This window comes from Lactuca sativa, chromosome 8, assembly GCF_002870075.4.
Source record: "Lactuca sativa cultivar Salinas chromosome 8, Lsat_Salinas_v11, whole genome shotgun sequence".
Classification (NCBI taxonomy): domain Eukaryota; kingdom Viridiplantae; phylum Streptophyta; class Magnoliopsida; order Asterales; family Asteraceae; genus Lactuca; species Lactuca sativa.
Window position 1 is genome coordinate 48,037,193 of NC_056630.2, and position 24,112 is coordinate 48,061,304.

At 33.3% G+C, this 24,112-nt stretch overlaps 1 protein-coding gene across 1 annotated transcript; it reads right to left on the reverse strand.

Annotated features, from left to right (window-relative positions):
* Positions 1 to 1,494: 1,494 nt before the first annotated feature.
* On the reverse strand, positions 1,495 to 6,928 carry LOC111904410 (65-kDa microtubule-associated protein 6). The gene is made up of 12 exons (XM_023900185.3): positions 6,236 to 6,928; positions 5,435 to 5,638; positions 4,370 to 4,633; positions 4,073 to 4,288; positions 3,833 to 3,988; positions 3,598 to 3,757; positions 3,357 to 3,508; positions 3,108 to 3,195; positions 2,917 to 2,990; positions 2,732 to 2,806; positions 2,243 to 2,599; positions 1,495 to 2,139 (listed from the first exon to the last, which is right to left on the reverse strand). The coding sequence occupies exons 1-11, from the start codon at positions 6,302 to 6,304 to the stop codon at positions 2,264 to 2,266; spliced, it is 1,794 nt and encodes a 597-aa protein (XP_023755953.1). The 5' UTR covers positions 6,305 to 6,928; the 3' UTR covers positions 1,495 to 2,139; positions 2,243 to 2,263.
* Positions 6,929 to 24,112: the final 17,184 nt, after the last annotated feature.

The window sequence follows — 24,112 nt, forward strand, 5'->3', positions numbered from 1 at the left end:
AGTATTGTTGAATCAACGTATGTTCAGATACAATCACATTAACATACACATACACACATAAATGAATACAAAATTCTTAAATCTGTAAAATTCTCATGTTAATAAATAATTTTTAGATAACTTATTTACAAAAAGACTCATTTATTCTCATATACCTGCAATCCACATCATAACTACACCAAACTACCATTACATGACAAAAGATTATCATAGCGGTAAAATCGTCCACATGACATATGACCCAACAAAAAGTGATATTACAACCAGTTAAATTTATATTGAGATTATCAAATAATTACTAATCTATATCATAACAAGACCATAATAATACATCTTATTAACAAGTTACCAGAGTAAGTATGATGCATACATTCAAAGCTTATGCATTCAATGTATAAACTGAAAGATTTGAAAAAGAAAATGGTATTTTAATGTAAATGAAGTAACTCTTATCAACTTGATTAAACAATCAAATCTAAGATTACATATGTTCAATTCCATTTTTATTTTATATTTCAAATGCAAAATCAGTTAACGTTAGAGAACTTTTGTTACATATTTATTATTATAACTATGCATTTAACAGATGTATAGTTTTTATAGATTAAATTTTCATTTCAAATATGCTCCTGAATGATCTAATGCAAATTATACAACTATCATCAACTTGATTTACTTCAACTTGAGATTACATATGCTGAATTACGTATTGTGCAGTTCATTGTCATCCAGTGACTCTGTTTTTCTTTTCAACTGAAGCAACCTCCGATTTCTACATAAACCAACGAGATACACAAGAATCACAATCCATATTCAAAGATTTGTCATGAAATTTAGTCAATTTTCATTAAATGAGAAACAAATAGAGAAAAGAAAAAGCAATGCATAAGATTTTTTTTTTAAGTTTACTTGAAATTAATACAGTTTCAATCTTTGTAATCAAACAATGATTTAGTAATGTTTGTTGGTTTTTTCCTTTAATTGCAACTAATCAAAAGTTGAAACAATTTCCTAGTCTAACCTTAATCACAATTAAAACAATTATCGATTTGGTCGGTTCGATGGTTCGCTCTTTCAATGGAGTTTGTCATTAATCCCGCCAACAAAATAAAAATAAAAAATTGAGGTTATAATCCGGAGTATGAAGTCTAGAACAGGTACTCCGAAACGGAGACCACAACTCGAAAATGTTATGTTCAGAAACAAGTGGTCATTTTACCAAAAAGAATGTTAATTATTTTTGTTAAAATTGTCGTTTATAATTGTTAGATTATTCAATTTCTCTAACTTTTATTATATTTAACTTTTTAAGTATTTTATGAGTTTTTATTTAGAGTAATTACACAGATAGTCCCTATGATTTGGCATAATATTCATGTTTGGTTCAGTTATTTTATACATAAAAACATTGAATTCAACAATAAATAATACATAAAAATAAAATTATTATTTTTATCATTCAACACTTCATTTCAGAAAATCCAACCAAACATCTTAAAAATTCAAATAATGTCAAGCATTAAAAATTGAAATAATGTCGAACATTTAGTTTCCTTCCAATCCAAACCAATAAAGAGCCCAATGGAATTTTACAAAAAAAAAGGTAGTGGATTATTTTTTTAATTTATCTTGCATTTAAATTTTAAACCCCTATGACTACCTACCTACCCAATAGAATTATGAAAAAAAATTCAAATCACACCCACTTATTATGTCATGTTCTTTCCTTTAACACTTGATTGGGACCTAACACATTTATGACGAATGTAACCATATACCAACCTTATAAAATCAAAATCAGTCCAACATCACCACAACGCTAAAATTCAACCTCTTTTTATGTCCATGTCAACCTTATAATCAATCCATCATGTCTCTTTCTGTTTATTACGATATTATTAAGGCTGCATCCTAACTCCATCAAACACCAAACCAAAAGGTATACACATTACAATTAACAAAAAAAAAAAAAAACTCAACAAACAACAATACCAAAAAAAAAAAAAAAAAAAAAAAAAAAGGTTTCACCATTTCTATCCACACTCTCCTTCTAAAACTGTCAATCATAAAAACTAGTGTACACAACCCCTTCAAATATTCACAAGCCTTCTCCTGCCTGTTCTACTTCAAATCAACACCCTGTAACATAATTTCAAAAAACTTATAAATTTTCAAATTCCCGTATTTTATCGATTAAAAAAAGAAAGATTTGGATTTAGTATTTTAGTATTTTAGTAATTACCGATTAAAATGATTTCAAGATTTAGCTCTGAAGTGGGGACCCGGGTTCGGATCCATATACAGAAGAAAACGATATTGTATCTTCTTTAGGAATGGCAACAAAGTTAAGGGGTGTAGTTGTTAGCCTTCTCATTTCTTTTGAATACCCGTTTTGGCGACTGGAATAAGACCTCGGAGTCATGGGTTCCATTGTTGGACTACCAACCGAGCTTCTTCTGGGAGTTGGAGTCATTGATCCATTTCCATTCCGGTATCCGTTTCCGGACATGCGAAAACTACTTGCTCTTCTTGGACTAGGTTTCGACCCGTATATGGATTCCCTTTCCGTTAGTAGCAAGTCTTGGAGGCGCTTTTGGTCCTGTAAACAAGTGAAATGGACGTTAATACCCCGAATGGAATGAGTCATTCCATTCCGTAGTTGCAAAGGAATGGAATGAGTAATTACAGGAAGAAGGAATGGAATCACGAAAGTATTGAATGAACAAATTACCCTTGATCTCTTCTTTTCCTCTTCTTTTTGTAGTCTTGATAGTTTATATTCCTCCAAGATTGTCACCAAACGCGCCTACACAACAAAACGTTTCATAACAAAAGGTAATAAAATAATAAATTAATAATGCAAAGCAACAAGATTTTTTCAAAAAAAAAAAAAAAAAAGTTTACAAAATAACTCACCCCATCGTAAAGAAACAGCTTCTTTTTCTCATCTTCCCATGTAACCGTTTTGCATATTAGATTATCAACCATGGCTGCAATTAGTAATTTGTTAATCCAAGGATTACATGAAAAAAAAGTAACTTTTTGTCCTATCCAAAAATGTGGGACATGGAATCTTTGTGCAAAAAGACTAAAATACCCTTTTGTACCTGGAATCTTGTTAACAGTAATTCGAGCCCTTTCTGCACGTTTTAAACTTAGATGAACTCCTCTTCCTGCACTATACCGATTTTGATCCTAAAAGCCAACAAAAAAACATAACAAAAGTCAAAATCTAAAGGGTTTTGTTTTAATCAAATCTAAAACGTATAAAAATGCATATCTAGTTGCTTTTTTTTTTCGAATTTTCATACTTAAAAACTATGATGATAACACTAGAAAAAGGAAAAGAGGATTACTAGATTATAATCTTCAAGCCAATTTTCCTCTTCACAAGCAGAAAGCCACCTTTCTATTCTATCCATGATTTCCTTTCGACTCAAAGCTTCAGCCTTTACTTTACCAATTTGTGCTTCAATGTTTGCCAAAAGCTCACTGGGGTCCACCAAACCTTTTAAAAAATAACAAATTATTCAAAACCCAAAATGGCAAAAAGGTAAAAACTAATTACAATTTTGAACTAAATTATATATCGCTTACCAGAATCAATCATTGCATTAGATTTATCAATAGCTGTACTTGGATCAGGTTCAATATGAGTCTTGAAACATATATCTTCTAATTCAGATCTTCTTTTCATGACTAATTCCTTCATTCGACTTGCTTTCAGTTTACTTAACCTCTCAACTTCTTGTGAAGCCTGTGAAGAAGAGTATTGTTATTTAATAGCAAAAAGAAAGAAAAAAGTCGGAAAAAAAAGGTTTAAATGAAGAACCTGTTGAATAACATCCAATGAAAGAGCATTTGGTTCGATGATTTCTGCTTCTGGTAATCTAATCACCGATGTAATTCTCAAAAAGTAACTTTTTTCTTCCCTCGTTGAATCCATTATATGCCATAGTTCGAATAACAATCCAGCGATATCTTTAAGCTGTATTACATTAAAAAGGAAACGATCTTTAATGACTACAGATAGAAAAAGATTGTACGCTTTTGGAGATTATGTTTAATATACCTTCTGAAATCGGACTTTTTTCTCTGTTTTCAATTTAAGAATCGCGTTTTCAAGACCTTCTAATGTGGTATCGCTTATGTTTGTTGCTTGTTCTGGACTTGTTCCATGTAAGCTTGGATGAACATCGCTAATGGTTTTCCCAAAATCCAATCCAAGAACACGACACGTGGAATGGACTTCGTTTACATGGGCCAAAACTTTATGGAGACGTTCTGACTGCAATTGAATTTGATTTTGATTAATATATGATTGTAATTTGTATCTTTTAATAAATTTGTTTTCGATAAATTGTTCTACCTTTTCCTTTTGTAGAGTACGAAGATGAGATTGGTATTCACCAAGTTTTCTCAGAGATAAGTCTTGTTCTTCGAGAGTTAGTGAGTTAATTGCGTCTGTAAATTGTGTATATCCCGAAATTTCACTGTTGATTTTTTCAATTTGACCTTTTATTTCTGCAAATTGTTTGATTCTTTCTTCTTTTTTGAGTTTTAAATCCTCTACCAATGGTGTCACCATTGCAAGTTGAGCTTTCAATGATGATGATTTGTTTTCCATGTTTAGCTGTTGAATTCAAGAAAAGAAAACACATTAAGCAAAGTTATAAATTTTTAAAAAATAATTTTTGACTCCTAATAGTCAAACTATGGGACAAAAAGAGTACAATGAATTTGCATATGATAAAGATTCTTCAAAGAAAGGCATAAGATGTTAAAAGAAAGAAGACAAATCCCATAGACATGTTAATTAATAGTTAATGACTAAATTTGGCAATAAAAAGTCACTAACTTTTTCCAAATTTTGCAACGAACTGGATTTCTAACCAAATATATGAAACATGTTTCAATTTTATTACCCAATATTTACCAATAAGAGATCAACTTTATTGCATAAAGTGGTAAAAGATTGTCGACAAACATGTAGTAATATTGTTGCATAAATAAGTCACTACCCCCTTTATAAATTATTGAAGCAAAAAGCTACTTTCTCACTTCCAAAAAGATATACAACTTGAATGAATTACTTATGTAACCATTGTTCTTAAAAAGATCCCATAAAATCTATTGATCATGTTTCTTGCTATAAAGTAAATAAGCTTACACGTTTGATGCTTCTCTAAAAGTAATACATCATGAATCATCATAGTTTTGAACCCTAAAGTTTCAATCGATTTGATTTTTATAGTCAAATTATGTTTCATTTTTAGAAAGAGAGAGAGAATAATAAAAGTTAAAAAGGAGTAGTTGGTTGAAAGACTATTTGAAAGACTATTTAAAAGGGTAAGCACAATAATGAATAAAGATTAGGTAAAAGCAATAATAAAGTTGACAATGATGGGTTATTGAATTAAGGCCATTTGTTTACCGGAAAATGAGTGTTCAGGTCACCCAGGGCGGCGATGAGGGTGGCGAGTTCCGCTTCTTTGGCTGCCACCGACTGATGAAGGCGGGCTTTTGCATTTGCAGCTTCATCGACTTTTCTTTTATAAACTTCTAAACATTCTCTTTCTAATTCCATTAACATTCTGTCTTTTTCGGTTTCATTCTCACCTATGTCCATCCATATTTGCTGTAAACATGATACAATTTAATGAAATTAAACAACTTTTTTTTCGTAATTGTACAGAAGATGTAAAATCCCCGAAAAGCCCATTACGATATAGTAAATTGTATGAAATTATATGTAATTCTATGTCGCTATCTTGAAAGTTTTTAGGGGAAAGGGGGGAAGAAAATCATGGGGTTTATAGAAATTGAATTCTTGATTCTAATTGCACAAGAATAGCAGGAAAAACATGTGAAAATGAAAAAGATTAAAATAACAATTTGGTGACTTTAATTTCAAAAGCTAAGACTGGTTGCCTTAATTTTAGGGAACCGAAAATACCCCTAAAAATTTCATGAATAACATTCCAAATTTCCAATAGTTTTCATAGAACCGACAATCAAATTACTAGTGTTTCATTGAATTTGTGGAAAATAAAGAATACCCATTACGAGATTTCCACTTTTAGACATGAAAACATCATCGATTTTGGAAAATTAGAAGTCATTATCGAGTATTCAAACAAAAGAACCAAATTCGTAACTAATTTCTTTGTTTCAAATTGAGAAATTAATGGGGTTTAGAATCAATGTTTGAATGATTAATCGAAAGATATATTACCTGAAGTTCCCGAAGTAAAGTATTGCAAGTAGTGGCTGTACGAACACTCGAAGGACTCACTGCCAACATTTTGCTTTAATCCCCTTTTTACCCTCAAAAGAAGAACCAGAAACAGAAGAAGAAAACACCTTTCGAAGTTCAAACACAGAAGAAAAAGAAAGAACAAGAAGAAGATGAGTTCTTTTAGTGTTTATCAAGTCAGAAAAAGAGAACCCATTACGAATATCATAAAGAAATTTTGTGGGTCTCTTTCCATTTTTCTTGTTTGTTTCTCTACACCAACAAACAAAGCAGAAAAGAAAAGAAAACCCTTTTAAAATTCGACTTCAAATTCACCAACAACAACTACAACAAGAACAAGATCTGAAGCTTCCTGCAACAAACCCCACTATCTTCCTTCTCGTTTCTTGCTTTTGCTTCAAATCTTGAATTTGTAAATGGAAAACCCAAGAAAATCCCAAAATGGATCTGTTTATAAACCTACTATAAAAACCGAGTAGGATAAGAGGAAAAGAATTAGGTACTGTTGAAGAGGACAAACAAACAAAATGGACCACCAACAGCAAACCCTTTTTGCAAGAATATGGATTAAGCTACAATGCGCACTAGACGGATCTGCGCACGTTAATACAAGATTTCTTTACTAAATCCTCTCGCCATTAAAGATGGGTACTTTAATAAGAACAAGGAAAGGATATCACTCATCACTCAAGTCTCAAATCACCATAAATTTACATTATTCGTTTCCATTTTTCACTTTTTGTCCTCACATCGAATATTTTATTTAACAATTTATATATAAAACAACAAAAGCATTAAAAAAATGGAAATCGAGTAAGCAAAGAAATCAGGGTTTTGGGGTTGTCTTGGGTTTTGTAACACTCGCAAAAGTGGCGCGTGCAAGACACGATTTAGATGAAAGTGGGAAGTGGGTGTCACCGGGTGTGGTGGTGAGTCGGAGGTGTAGGGTCTATGGGGACGAAGAGCCAGCAATGGAGTAGCTGTTTAACACAGAGTTTTTCTTATTGTATTATTAAATATTTAAGAAATTCATCTTTTTTGGGTTGTTAAATGTTTACATCAAAGTTTTATTTTCAGGAGAGATATCTTTTTAGTGAGATGTGCGTTGTGAAATTATTAGAAAGATGACACTATCATAAAGATACATAAATACGAATATAATTTAAAATTTGTTATGATTACAATTTGTAAAATGCAGATATTAAAATTTGTATTATTATAAACGAGGCTTTTGGATTCTTTTCTAATGATGATAACTATGTTGTATAAATGTTATTACTACTACAAAAGTAGAAAAGTTTTACATTTGTAGTATTATTATACACAAAGACTTTTGGATTCTTTTTTAATGATGATAATTATGAATAAATGTTATTGCTACTACAAAAGTAGAAAAGATAATTGACTTATTATAAATTTCAAACAATTAACAATGATAAAATCATTACGGTGGTAATACAATAGAGAACTTATTTGTTTTTTTGTTCACAAAAATCATTGATAAGAATATATAATTGAGTAATTGACATTTACAATCATTATTTCAATGATAGATAGAATATATAGACCTAATAATTATTTTATATAATATTAAATAATTTTATATAGTGTCAATTACAATTTTGATCCTTATGTAGTATGTATTCGATTAGATTTAACTCAAATTTTGGAATGGTTTCAAAATTTATTATGGTGGATTGTTTCTCTAACACGTTAGAAATCAATGTTAAGTAATTAATAAAATAACCATTTTAACATTATTTTAACTTAATCATATTATATCCTTTTGTGTTTTTATTTTTTGTATTTTTATTATTTGTCTCACCACTAGCTACTCTAAAGATATTCGAAGTCAGCAATAGGAAATATGAAGTATCAGATGTTTCTTAAAAAAATTAAAGAATACTTCAACAATTAAATTACTTGCAAATTCTAACAAAATGTGTTCAAATTCATCAAGATCAAAAAAATAGTTTGAAATTAGTTCAAAGTTGAACTATCAACACACTCCAAGGTGATGAGGACAACACGTTACAGTTGTGCCTCATCCTACATCGCCACCATTTGATTCTATCAAGTTTCTTTCAAAACATCATGTACCTCGTCCATATTTTATCACTCATTTTCCAAGATGCATTAGTCGAGGACTTGGAGGGATAAAAGGTAAGAGCTTTTGAAAAAATCTAATGTCACGACACGGTGAATGGAGCATCACGATGTGACATGCCAAATGCATGAAACACCCATCTGATGACCGCCACGGCGTGGCAAGAGGAATGTCACAATATGGCAGCAGTTGCAGCCCAAACTCATCATCTTTTAGGATTTCTTTCATATTTAAGAACCTAAATTCAAGGATTAGGGCATCCTCTTCACACTCCAACCCTTCAACAACGAAACCCTAGTCTTCATGGATGTTTAGGAGCTTGTTTGCTTGATTGAAGACCTTGTTTCTGTGATTTTGGTGGAGCTTGAGGAAGGTGAAATATCATTTTGGTGCAAGGGACCAGCTTGGAATCATCATCTCCTTCAGATTTTCGAGTTTTTGGAGGTATAAATCTCTCATATTGACCTTTATTCTTCTTGATGCTAGATTGAGCTCATTTTGTATGATTTTGGTCCCTTTATTGGATGCTCTTGGAGTTTGAAGAACTTCGGAGCTTGTGATAGCTTTTTAAGGTTATTAGGCTTCTGATGAATAAGAAAAAGGGTCATGTTTGGAGTACCTTGTGTCCATGCTTAGGTTATGGCCTCATTATAGACTTAATGGACTTAGGATTTTAGATCTTGTCTTGGGGTGAGGTCTTAATAGATAAAGTTGGAAACTTTATCCATTAAGTCATTGAAAATGACTACATCTGGAGTTATGGGTTTAAATCTGTGAGGATTAAGCTCTTAATAAAGAATATGACTTTTTGCTAGGGACCACGACATGGCCAAGGGTTTGCCACGACATGGAGGTTTCCTGTGTGTCGACTATTTTGTCATGGGATGCCCATACATGGCTAAGAGGTCTCCACATCATGATGAGTGTTGACTTAGTTGACCGTTGACTTTTGTTGACCATTGATTGTTGAATCTGACCAGTTTGACTTTTAGTCAAACTTGAAGGACTTAGGTTATTGATTAAGGATTTATCTGTATTTGATGTCAATCGGTTCGTGGGAATGATTGGTACAGGGAGTAAGGGTGTTGTTGTATTTCCTTGGGTCTTCTATTCAGGTGAGTTTCATCACTATATTATGTGTAACATTATATATCCTTGTATGCTAGGATGTAAGAGTAGTGGTATGCTGGTTAGAGTACTAGTAGGTCGGTAATGGTCTAGTAGAGTGCCCTATGGGCTATATATAGTCATGTAGGATAGCCTAAGAACTCTTGATCTAGGCTTTCTTTCTTGTTCCTTGTTTGGTTGTAGCTCTAGAGTAGGATCACATGTTCGAATGTGTATCTCACATCTGATTACATATATATATGCATTCCTTGGATTTCCGGTTGTTGTGGCATAGGGTACTGTATGATACTCGATATGTAGTAGTGAGTTGTTAGATATGTATAATAGTATAGATAGTTGCATGTGTTTATGTTCTTGTTTGTTCGCTTTTTTTATCTATATATCAACATATTGGGTGGTGGGTTGAAGTGATGCAGCTTTGTGTGGTAAGCCAAGATACCCGGACGGGCCAGTTGTATGTAGTTGGCCATGTGCGAACCAGTTATATGCTATAGGCATAGGAGAGGGACCAGTCGTGGACTGGTGGCCCATGAGAGTGGTGTAGGTGTACTGTAGGCCTCGTGACGCGGTCCAATCAGGCTGAAGGTCGTGTGTGGATGTATTGTATATGTATTGTAGTATTTTAGCGGAACTCGTTAATCTTTGACTTATGGTTTTGGATTATATGTTTTTCAGGTACCATTGGTGATCGAGAGAAGGCGAAGGCGTGACACACTCATCAGCAGTATTGGAGATTCTGCATTTGTTACATTACTCTAGTTTTCAAACAATCGTATTTTGGAAGAAATGAGTTTTCTTAACCTGGGTTTTATGAAAACGGTGCTTTATATTAATTAAAATTAAAAAAACTGCTTGTGAAAATGGGACGTTACATATTAATCTAATAATGAAAGAAGGAGAATAATATTGGTCCACAATTATTAGATGTCTCCTTTAGGAGGAAATGTCTATGATCAAACATATGGCGGTCTAAAGCCGTACTCAATAAATTTGAAAAATGATTAACAAGAAATTTTGAAAGCAATAGACAATCTAACTTGCTCATTTTATAAGTTTTTTTGTTGAACCAAGTTAATTTATATCCACTTATAGGAATATCCACTAACTTCGCTTATTGAATAAAATTATCAAAAACATCGGTCAAGGTTGCTTAAAATTTAATCTAAGTCGTTTACTAGCATCTCCTGCAATATTAAAGTCACCCATTACAATCACTTCATTATCACATCAATTAATTATTGCCAAATATTTCAACCACGTGTATCATTTTGTATCCCCATACTGAGGCGCATACAAGTTTATCGTCATCAACTTCATGTTATTTAACATCTGCACACCATGAATAGCCATAAAATATTCATTACATCAATATTTTGTTTATGAAGTTTTGAGGGATTCCATACACAAATAAGGTGAAGAGTCAAGAATTTAATCAAGTATCGATTTCAAACAAAAATATGAGCATAAGAAGTAATTAAAATTGGTTCAGCTCATATTATCTGGAATGTCACAAAGGTACAAGTGTTTGAGTAAGAGTGAAAAGTTACAAATGACCTATACAACAACACTATTTATAGTGTTATCAACATATACAAAACATACTAGGAGACTTCGACATTAAGCACAAAATACAAAGCTCCTAGAAATACATAGACATATCGAAGTCATGTAACCTTCGATATAGATAACTACACTACCATATACATTAGAAAACATGACTTCGCATAAGAATAACTTCACAACATATGAACTCTATATTCTCCCCCTTTGCGAAGATTATTCAAGTCTTCATACATTTAATAGTGTCTTCACCGCTTCCATCAACGTCTGCGTTATCTCCAAATACCAGCAAGCATTCTTGTGAACCACTAGTCTATCTGCATCAGACAATTCTAAACAAAATATTTGTTAAGTTTGTTGTAGAATACATATCCTTCACGTCTGTGTCAAAGAAATGCTTCTTTTGTTTTCCCTTGATCTTCTTTCCTTGAAACACAACACCCAAAGCCTTTAAGAGTATTTCCCCATCATCATATTGTTCCAAATCCACATCATCAATGGTAGTTTTTGGATTCTTCTCAGGTTCATTATACGCCTTTGTTATCGCAAACGCTCTTCAAACAATGCATCTTTCAATATGGAGATCAACTTTATAATATTCTTTAATGACCATATTTTTTCTTCACTTTGTCCCAAAAAATCATGTAATAACATATTCAAGAACTTGAAATTTTCATCTTCATGAAAATTATCATCAAGTTTAAATTGCACAAAAGTGAGCATCGGTGGATTAAAAGGGAAATCCAGTTGAGACATTAGTGAATTCTTAATTGCAAAGCTTTCTTTTGGCAGCTTCTCAAACGTGTTTGTATCTCTAAATGCCACATAATCAATTGTTTCATAATTCAACACCTTGTTTGCATCTCCTTTATCCAAGCCAGGTGAGTCATTTGCTCTTTGCCTTAAGAAACTATTTAAATTCCTTAGTTTCTCAAATTGCACAGTTCTTAATCTTTTATTTTCCTCTTTTGTTGGTTCCTAACCCTTCCCTTTGTCTTTACTTGAAGTACCAACAGGCTTTGCAATCGAAGCTTCCATCTTCATTTATTGTCAAACCTTTCTTGGATTGAAGCTTCGACATATCAATCTTAAAGTTAGGATTATATGATGTTGTTGTTGTCATTATTTGCACTAGCTTTGTGGGAATAGGATTAAAAATTTGAGTAGAGAATACTCTTCCCACAACGTTTCCTTTTTCATCACCTACAAGCTTCGACGAACCACCCTTTTCCCCTCCTTGTGAAACTTGCATAGCACATGGATCATTCGTAGTTAGGCGAAGAACAAGATACAGGATAGGAGCAAGCTAAGACTTGAAGCAAGCTTTAATTGAGGACATAACTTTGTTAACATGTGTTTTAGATATCAAAGTTCAATAAGTAGCAGCAACCTTCAATATTTGCTCCAGGAAAGTAGTTAGGGACTTCTCAAGGCCTTTGAACAATGTATCATCACATGCATTCTTCTTCTCAAGTGTTTCTTTATATTCCACATTGAATGCACAAACATCTTCAACTAAAGTTTGTGTTGCTCCTAACAGACAATCAACATTCTTTTGGACTTCAAGAAACAGTCCATCAATCTTCTTAACTTCAGTATTGAGCAAATCAAAGACTTCCTTTATTTTAAGTTCAACTGACTTCTTGAACTCAGAAAGATTCTTCTCGATAATTTCATAATGCTCCCTCGAAACATTGAGAGCCTCATTGAGATCAAACTAAGGAGTCTTCAAGCTATTATCTATCTTCACATGAATTCCTTGAACCAGACCTTTAACTTTCGATTCATGATAATTAAGCAAAGATACTGTTTCATCATTGCTTATAGATGAAGAAGTATTCTCAGTAAAATTGTTGATAAACTGAAGAATCGTATTCATCTTCGAATTCAAGATCTTTTATTGATTCCCTGACACTAAAGCTTTACCATCTTTATCCGCTTCTTCAGGATCAAACGTCAACTCACCAAAACAAAAACCTTCGTTAGCATCATCTTCCATGGTCTAAGGACTATCCTTTCCTTGATATGTAGATTGGGAAGAGAACAAAGTAGTTATAGGTTGAGTAAGAATACCAGCATACATTAGCGAATGTTGCGAATGATGAAATGAAACTTTTAGTGGAATATCTGATGATAGAGGAATTGTTGAAGCGTCAATAGTGAACTTCACACCCATATTAACATTTGAGTCCACATCAGATGTGTTCTCAGGGATGTTTGAAGCTATACCTACCTCCGGAATGGACTTGGTAATAGGAACCTCGGGTGATACAATAGTTGTTGTTGATAGATGAAGTGATTTCGAAGGTGTTGCAACATTTGTGATGTATGTGTTCACATTAGATGTGCGCACATGGACATCTATATGACATATCTCATCTTTATTAGATTCAACATTGGCAATCTTTCTTGGTGAAACTGGTGGAGTATCTTTGCCAAACACATCATATATCATTTGATAAACATCATTTGCATTCTCATGATGATTGTATTGAGAAGAGATTCCCTTAGACAAATCCACATCCTTTGTATCAGTTGCTCTATCATCATCATGAGTAAATTCGACAATTCTCTTCTTCTTCTAAACAAGCTTAAAAACATTCTTTTTGCCAGTAATTGTCTGCAAAACACAAGTAGCTTTATGTTTCTTCTGTTGTTACTCCTCTCCAGATGGTTTAGTAATCACAACACCTCCCCTAGATTTAGACTTAGACTTATTAGGTGTAGGAACCTTTGTAACCTCACCAAACAACTCACGACATCAAATCAGAACAAAATTCGATAATGGTACCAACTCTAAAATCGCATCAGAAATTATGCCGATCATAAGAAAAGCTCCAGTATCATCAACAAGAGTTTTAGGAATATGGAGATAAGAAAACACAACTTCTATTCCTTCTGGAACTTGAATTCCATCTTGTTGATAGGCTTCGATAAGTACCAAAATCCAAAATCTAGCACTTGCAATCTCAGTGACCTTCTTCGAGTGATTAACATATGTAGTAAACTCTTCCCATATCAAAGAAGAATAATATACTTTCACAAAATAATAAAAGACTGCTAAAAGTGAGTAAATATGGAGTTTTGCCTTATCTAATCCAGAATTTCTTCTAGTTAGACATCGAATGAACACTCCAAAGAAGTAACGCCATAGAGATGGTAAATTGATTTGCGAAAAGCACTGATAAGAGTAATACAAGGATAATACCCCATTTCATTCAACATGGAAAGTACTTTATCATATGTCGGTATTTCAAATGGACCATTAGATTCAAGCTTCAGGATTTGGGTAAACTGTTTCCTCGTAAGGTTCTTTTTCCCTTTCTTTTCCATTTAAAACATAATCAGATCATGATCTTTGTTGTACACCGCAATAAAATAGGCTAGGGATAACCACTTCATCGGAATTTCAAAAGAAGCAGTTAAAGCATGATGAAGAACAAAATTGTTGAAGCATTGAACAAGAATCTTCAATTCTACTGAATAAGGAGCAACATCAGGCTTAAACAAGACATTATTCGACTGAATCTTCATCTGAGGAACTGAGATTTCTTCATCGGTTGTGTTAAATTAATCGACGTGATACATGATTATGATTTGAAGAAAAACTTATGCACATACTGGAACAATTTATGGTTATGGTTCTTGAAAGAAAGATACAAATTAGAAAAACTAAATAGGAACCGTCAAAACCCCTTTTATAAATGGCGTCAAATTTGAATTTAAAATGTTCACCAGTAAGATGTTGCCACATGGAAAGATGAAAAATTAAGAGACATTGCCAATATCCACCACGTGTAAAAGTCATGAGTAATTGTCTCAATAAAGAGAAAGCAAAAGTAATCAACCACGTGCTACTTCAACGGTAACGTCACATGTTTCTGAAATTGCAAACAACAAACATGAGTAATAAACATGTAACCAAATTCGATAGTAGCCAAGGCTAAGGTTGGATCTCATTCACTTACGAGTATTGTAAATGAAATCATAAACCAGACTTTGTTGAATCTTGGCCCAAGTTGGTAATACCCAAAACCTCGAGAATTTCAGTGTGAATGTGTATCCAAAGAAAAAGATAGAAACAAATATAAGAAAATTATGGATAAGTCGTGATATCAAAGATAATTTGATATAAAGGCTATAAGATCATGAACAAAGATTCTCTTCCTACAACATAAAGAAAGATGTCATAATGCTTGTGTCGTCCCCGTGAATTATAATTGAATACTAGTAGATAAATATTGAAGGGCCTTGTTAGATGCATTTTATATGCATCTTTTAGCACAATTTTCTACATATTTCATTATAAAAAGTTAATTAATTCCCGATTTTTCTTATGTATTTCGTGTTTCATGATTATTTTGAAGAATGCCCGTACTGCTCACGTTTGTTATGATTTTTCAGGAACATTTGGAGCACATGGATGATTGCGCAACTTCGGGATGCGTTCGTGGATGCTTAGGAGTTTAATTGGAGTCTAGACCAAGGAAGGATATCGGGAAATGATCAAGAACTGCTTGGAAGGAGGAACGACGATCAAAATAGCCAAAAGAAGCAACTTGCGATCATATCTCCTATCCTTGCGTTCGCAGGTATGTCCATGCGATCGCAGGTTTGATCGCAAGTCGCCTTCGAGGATTTGTCGAGCCAAAAAAATACATCAGTATAGAAAAAGAGGTACTTGCGATCGCAGGTACAGTCCTTGCGATCGCAGGTTGGTCAATTTGCGTCGAAATAGCAACGTACTTCATTAGAAAATCCTGTGACGCACTTTTGGGTGATACATGCGATCGCAGGTACGGTGTTTTGACAGTTAGACGTATAAATACAACCTGATACTCTTCCAGTAACCCTAATTGGCGATTCCTGGCGATTCAGAGGCGATTTTCAGAGGTTTCCAAGTGAAGAACGCAGATCTAAAGGAGACAATTCGATTTTTATTCGTAGTTTAGTAAGATTTTTCGTTTAGACTCTAATTCTACTGTTTGTAATCCGTTTTTAGCTATGTCTGGCTAAAAAACTCAGATTTAAGTTTTGCAAGACGTAACCTTTTTGTATGTTAATCATTAAGCACTATGTTTGACTATGAATACAGTTTAGTTTGATCAAATTTGTGTTAAATTGAATGTCTGATTTTGATTTCAGTTTCTGTTGGCCACTTAAATTGTTTGTGAATCATTCTAGTCATCTAATTGTTTAGATCCGTAATTGTCTAGACTAATTAGTAATAAGTGACAAGTATTAGATAAATTCTTATATTAGGGTTAAATCTGATATGAATTGATCAAACAAGTTTTAACGCCTCCGAGCTTATGAGAGGTATTGAACTTTACTGGGAAATTACACTGTGTCTAATGCAACTTTTCCTTGTTGATCAAGAGCTTGTTTGATTAATTTATTTAAAAGTTAGGTTTAATTCAAAGAACTTATTTTGATTAAATGATTTTTGTAATAAAGGTCATTAGAGCTTGTTAATGAACCTTAGTACCCGTTTAAACAAGTGCATAGTCAAATATTGTGTTGAAGGTTAATTATATGATTAGGAGTGTCACCGCGAAACTGAAATTGCTTTCTCTCATTTGAATTTTCATCACTTTAAATTTAGTCCTTTTCTCGTTATTTTCAATCTCTATTAGTTTAATTTTCAAAAACAAAACCACCCCCTTTTTATGTTTATTGCATTCATCAAGAATCAGTTCACACCTTACGCAGAGAGGTGTAAACATTAGGATGTGTCCCTGAGGATTCGACCCTGCTTACCTGTACTACCTGTTAGTGCATTAAAGCAGTTTATCTTATACTTTTATTTGTTTAAATCGTGTACGACAGCGGTTCTAACAGGCCTCTTTTAGGTAATATCGAAAATAGGCTAAAATTTCAAACACGTTCGCAACTTAACATAAGAGCAAAAAAAAAGGTAAGAAAACTCTTGAGTGATCAGTGTAATCAACATCAAGTAACCATATGCAACATTTTAAAGTAACAATTATTAAGGAAAAATCTTTAAATGGAAATCTCATATCATGAAAAATAAGAACTGGGTCTAATTTGGTAGTATTGACTTTGGTCAATTTCACTTAGATCACGCAAAATAATGAAAATGAGATTTTGAACATTATATAAATGGTACATTGAAACATGAAAGTTGCATCCATCAATTCCTTTGTAAACATCTAGAATAATAAATTGTTTACCGTTAGTTACATAAAAGGTGTTATTTTTTGGGTCTCACAATCATCATGGTTAAAATGATTTCAAGATCATCAACACAAAGTTTTGGCACACCTACATTCTATTTGTTTCTGACTAGAGATGTCTTGAAATATGCGTCACAGTGTGCGTGAAGTGTAAGAATAGTGAGATAAGAAGATGGATATACAATTTCTTCAAGTACATCATTGAGAAAAGCACATCTGACACCCATTAGGTAAACATCAAAGTTCTAGTGAGTTGCATAGGCAAGAAAAATGAGAAATGCTTCGAGTCTACTTTCTTTATAATCAATACCTTCTTGTTGCAAATATCCTTTAACAGTAACTCTTGCCTTACTACGAACAACATTCCCTTCTTTATCAAATTTATTTTTAAATACCCATTTGAGACCAACCACATAAACACCTTATGGTTTAGGAATTAACCTTCAAACTTTAATTCTATCAAACTCAACCGATTCAGCTTGCACTGCAACAACCCAATCAGGATGTTCTAATGCAACCTTAACTATCTTAGGTTCAATTTTAGAAATAAAAAAATTAAACATACAAGACTCTTGGTGAACATTAAGAATTTCATTTCTAGCTCTAACATATGATCTTGTTAATACACCAAAATTAGGATTACCAAGAATTTGTTTTTTGGGATGATCACGAGTCCATTTATCCATTGGAGGATAAGATGGATCAAAATCAAGATCAGCATCCTCAAATATTTCTTCTGCATCAGAAAAATCATCTGCAACGGAAAGAGTATCGTTAATATCATTATTCATATTGGCATTATCTTGAGCATCTTGTTCATTTTTAGCATTTGTTTGATTGACATCTTCAACACGTGTTTGACTTAGCTCCCCCTGAACGTAGGGATCATTTAAATGTTGTTCCCCCTCAATATTAGCATTCGATATCAACAACTCCATCAATTAGAGATTGTGTTTGTAATCGCTCCCCCTCAATTGGAACTAGTATCAAAGTTTGTTCACCTTCTACACGAGTGCTTGGTATCGAAGTTACACATTCATCATACTATCCATCGGTAAATATGGAATTATCATAATATTTTGATGCCTTAGGAACTTGATTATCTTCGATATTCACCTCATCATTAATGGCTCTGTCAGGAATACCAAAAATTAAGTCAAAATCAACATCAAAAGTAATTATTTGTTCATAATCCTCGTTAGAGTTAGAAAGAATTGGATGAGGAAAAACAATATTGACTATCTTGACATAATAATCATCAAACATTAAGTTGAATGTTTCTTCGATCCTTCACGTTCTATTATTCATCAGCCTATATTCCATAAAATTTTGTGAATATCCAAGAAATATTCCTTCATCAACCTTCAATTGGAATTTAGAAAGATGATTTTTCAAATTCATAATGAAGCATCTGCAACCAAAAACATGGAAAAATTTGATATTAGGTTTCCTTTTGTTAATGATCTCAGATATAGTGATATCAAATCTTCAATGTATAAAAAACGATTTTGAGTAAAAAGCGCATTTGAAACCGCCTTAGTCCAATATTGTTGAGATAGATTCGCATATGTAAGCATCATTATAGTAGCTTCACATAAAGATCGATTTCTCTTTTCCACAACACGATTTTGTTATGGTGTCTAAGGAGCTGAAAGATTATGTAAGATTCTATGATTAATCAAGAAAGAATTAAGAACTTGATTCTTGAATTCTGTTCCGTTATCACTTCTAATTCTACAGACTATTTTCTTCAAGCTCACTTTAATATTTTTGATGAAATCACTTATGACTTGCGCAACGTCAGACTTTGTCTATGAAATATACCCAAGTGAAACGAGAAAAATCATCGATGGTCATTAAGATATATATTTTTTCCCATTGAGAGACTTAATTTTCGAAGGACTACATAAATCAATAATCAATATGCATTAATTTCAGGAGCTCAACAATCTTTGAGTCGATAACGATTGGATGTCCTTGTCGATGTCGTTTACCTTGCTCACAAGTTACACACAAAGAATCGGTATCATATTGTAGTACAGGTAAAACTCGAAATAAATCTTTTAAAACAAATTTATTAATATTTTTAAAATTCAAGTGAGAAAGCCTTCGATGCTAAAGCCAGCTTAAATCTGAAGAAGCCTTCAATAGTAAGCAAATTGATGGTAGATCAACAATAGGCTTCATGTCCAAAGTGAACATATCTCCTTTCTGTTTTGACTTCAATAACACTTCATTTTTTATCTTTTTGGATATCACAATTCCTTATTCATTAAATAACACTTGATTTCCTATACTAACAACTACCTGACATACACTTATGAGGTTATGCTTCAAACCTTCAACATAAGCAACTCTTTTGATTGTAAAATTTCCATTGGTAATTTTTTTGTATCCTTTGACCTTACACTTTTGATTATTTCTAAACTTCGCTACTCCAACATTTTCAAGTTTCCTAAAATCTCTCAAATGTTCCTTCTTTCCAGTCATGTGTCACAATTATCCACTGTCAATATATCAGTTCTCATCATATTGATCATCACATAGTACTTGCAATCAATTTGAGAGATTTACCAAGGCTTTGTTAGGTCCTGATGAATTAGCATGATATGTAGTGTGAAGTGTAGAATTGTAAATCCAATTGCAAACTTTGAATTAAAATTTTCCTATTAAATCAATTTCACTAACTTATGGCGAAGAAAATACTCATTTAATATCAAATCATCAACTTTGATTTTCTCCTTTTCAACTTTACATTCAGAAAACTCAACTTTGGGATTTATTTGAACTTTTTTCCATTTTGATGGCTTAGATAATGTTTCTTGTGAATAAGTACTACCATTAGAGGATTCACACAAGTAATTCTAATATGCTTTTTGCACTTGAGCTTGAGAAAACTCTTTTGATTGATATCTTTTTCCTTTATGTTCAAACCAATGTTTGAATTTTTTCGACATTAGTTTTCCCTTAGAAAAAGAAAACTTCGATTTTTGTGTCTTTATTAGATTTGGAAAGTGTGGATTATCAGGTTTAAATGGCACATTTTTCTTTATCACATTGGTTGTATGGTATGTTTGACATGGTTTCGAAAAATATTGGCGTAGTCGTGGTGGAAAACGGTTTTGATAACATTTTTGAAAACCAATATGTTCTCTTGTTGAATATTCTTTTGAAAATGACTTGGGTTTTGCTTTGAGAAACTATTTTGAAAGAGCTTATAAAATTTGTTTTGATTTGTCCTTTCAAAAATGATTTTGTGAACTTTGGTTTGAAAAACCTTGTTGACCTTTAATGTGAGAGACTTTATGATTATTTTGAACATATGATTGTGAAGATTTTTTAAAAACTTTTGATGATTCTTTTGAAAAAATGATTTTTGAAAAACTTTTGATGATTCTTTCAAATTATCTTCTTTCAACAGATCATTTAACTTGGAATTCACATTTTCTCCATTTCCCGATGTCACAAAAACTTTATTTGGAAAATCCAAAAATTGTGGATAAAGCATTGCATTTTGTTCAAGAAAATTTTTTCCTTTTTCTTTTAAAACTTTTGTCTATTCATTAGTATACTCGAACACTTACGCTTCAACAACTCACGGAATTTCCTTTTCATCAGAAACATCATCATCAAATCACTTTCATTATTTGTGATATCTTCGATATCAACCTTTTCCTTGAGTAACTTTAGTTTTAGTTTTCAAAGATGAATCAACATTAAGCTTCGACATTAAATCAACACTTTCTTCACTTTTAGCTAAAGAACCAATTTAATGACGGAAATATTTGAACGATCAACATACTTCTTTTCTTCAATTTCACTGATACTGTCGAAATCATCTTCGATATCAATAAAATTTTATTGAGAACATTGTGTCGAGGATTTAGTTTTGATCAAAATTTTCACTTGTCCATGTGAGTACGCTAAGCGTACTAGGGTGCGCCCTAGTACGCTGGGCGTACTAATGTCCGGGTGAAACCCTAATGTTTAGGGTTTGAAGAGTATTTAAGCATCTTTATGGATCTTTTAGCCTCACTCTTTCAGCCTCCGAGCCCTTGAGTCGTTCTTAGCAAACCCTAACCTAATATTTTGAGCTTAAATTATGTTATTTGTGTGCTTAAAGGAGAAGGAGGTGCATCAAGGAGTCTGGGAAGGACACCAAGCTTGTAGATCTTGGATTATCATCTTCTTAGGAAGCTCCAGAAGGTAAAAAGTTGCCACCTTTATGTTTGGTTTGCTTAGATCTCATATTGTTAAGCTTTACGATGTTCTTTTATCCCTAAATGTCCTATTGTTGTGCATGTTTGGTTTTGGACATTTTAAGTTGTCCTTCTAGAGCCTAGAAAGGGTCCTTAGTCATTAAAACGAGGTCCGAATGGCCAGAAGTGTCTCATGCATTTGTAAAAAAAGGTCTTAATGGATTAAGACCTTGTATTAAGAACTTATGGAAGTGTGAAGTCATAAATTTGAAGACTTTATGACTCTATGGTGCATTTGGACCATGGTTCTGTAATATGGGCTTAAATGCTTAAGCCATTAAGCACTTAATGGACTTTTGGGATCTACGAGGGTACGCCTCGCATAGAGTGAAGTACGCCCCACGTACTTGGTCAGCCACCCCGATGGTGGACAATGCGAGGCTCGCGTACACCTTGCGTACCTCCGGTGTACACCCAACGTACGCTGTCTGTTGGGTTTTTGAGTTTGGGCTTCGAGTTTTGGGCCACCTTTTTGGCTTTAATGCTTGGGCCCTCATTAGACTATCTGAGTATGAGTGTTTGGGCAAGTTGGAGAGTTGTACCTTAGGATAAGGCCCAATAAGGAGTTTGGGCCCAATTTGGAAAATTAGGCCAATTATGGGTCCTGAACTAATTTAGGCCTTTGGATCAAATTTGAACTTGGATCTTGGCCCAATTAGGGAAAGGGTAAAGTGGACATTTACCCCAATTGTGGATACTCAGTCAAGGATGGTAATCCAATTATTAATTGGATGTTTGTTTTGATGTGATAGTTCAGGATTTTTGTGAGCCAACAGCAGGAGGTTTTCAGTGTGGTTCGACATCCTGAGGTGAGTTTTCCTCATTGTACTTGCGGGTCGAAGGCACCAATGCCGACCCCTTTGGATTGATATCCTGTTATGCATGATGTTACATGGTAGTGATCTGTTTGATCGGAATCCTGTCAGATAGGATGATGCTATGCTTAGTGATCTGTAAGACTTGTCTATTTGTTGTTGGTTGGTTAATAGTATGTTTATATGTATTATGTGCACATGATTAGTTAGTGGCTGAGGCTTCACTCCTTTTTACGTAAGCTGGAGCATTCCAAACCGATGGTTGAGGGCCTAGGGTATTCCATCCTGAGGATGATTGGACCCATAGTATATTGGCATTCCAACCCGATGGTTGAGGGGCCTGGGGTATTCCAACATGATGGTTGATTGGACCCATAATATGTTGGCATTCCAACCCGATGGTTGAGGGGCCTGGGGTACTTCAACCCGATGGTTGATTGGGCCCATAATATGTTGTTTTGTTATTTGTGCCATTTGTTATGTAATGGTATTTTGGGGGAAACTCACTAAGCTTTGAGCTTACAGTTTTGGATTATGTTTCATGTACCTCAGAGGATCGCGAGAAGTCAAAGGCGTGATTGTGCACCTCATCATGTTTTGTTTTATGATTTTGGGATTTCTCTTATATTGAACTCATTTTGAAAACAATATGTAAATAATGATGGTTTCTGGGTTGTATAAAAGTTCAAAATTTTCATGAGTTTTATGAATGTTACACATCATCAAATTCAAATAAAACATAATCATATGAAAAAGGGAATATTAAGTGACATAATAATATTAGGTACCTTCTTAATCATTGGAGACTTCAAAGTTGTTGCCATCAGACACCTTCCCTCAACTAGATTTTCTCCATCACCACTCACTTCTTCGCTATCAAACATTCCAGCTTCACAACCCGACTCAATCTCACCGCTTTTCACAAACTTCTCATCAAAAACTTTTCCATCATACTTAACAAACAAGGCTTCATGCGAAGGATCACACATCTCTTTGTCATCTGATCCAGATGACCATATTTGATAATTTCCTTCATTCTCATTAACACCCTTCACAACAAGTGAAAGATTCTTTGTTTTTTCCCTCAACTCTTCGATTTTCATGTCGTAGTAAGCTTCATCCTCCATTTTATCCTACTTCTCCTCCTTTATATTCAATATGCGATCTCTTGCTAAATGGTGTTTGTCAGTGCAATAGTTGGAGTCATAGCCAGAATCACCAGCGAACTTTTTCTCCAATTTCTTCTCATTTAAATTGCCTTGTTTCTTGTTCTCAACAGTGTGATTGGATGTCAAGATGTCTTATAAATGTGTTACCCTTGAATTTTCCTTTAAGAGGCTTCTTGTAAAACTTCTTGACATCATTGTTGGAATAATATGCAACTGCCTCATCATCTGAATTCATTATCATTTCGTATTCTTCATTAGAACATATATCTTTCACACTTTTTAGACACAAGTGCCAAAGGACCACCAATATTCATCTCGTCCTTTTCATCAGATAGTTCCTTAACTTCATGTTCATTAGCCTTCAGAATGTTGTAAGGACTCAATAGAGAATAAATATCAAAGTTCTCTTGTTTCTTGGTCATCAAATAAATGTTCTTCCATTCTTTCCTTAAACCTTGAATAAATGTTAAGTTGAATTCAATAACCATACGAATAACACTGTACCTTGAAATTTTGTAAATCATATCGTTGAATCAACCGTAATAGGCTTCAATCAAATGTGATTCCTTTTGTTTGAATTCAGACAATTCAAACAAGCATTGCTTCACTAAAAACTTTTTG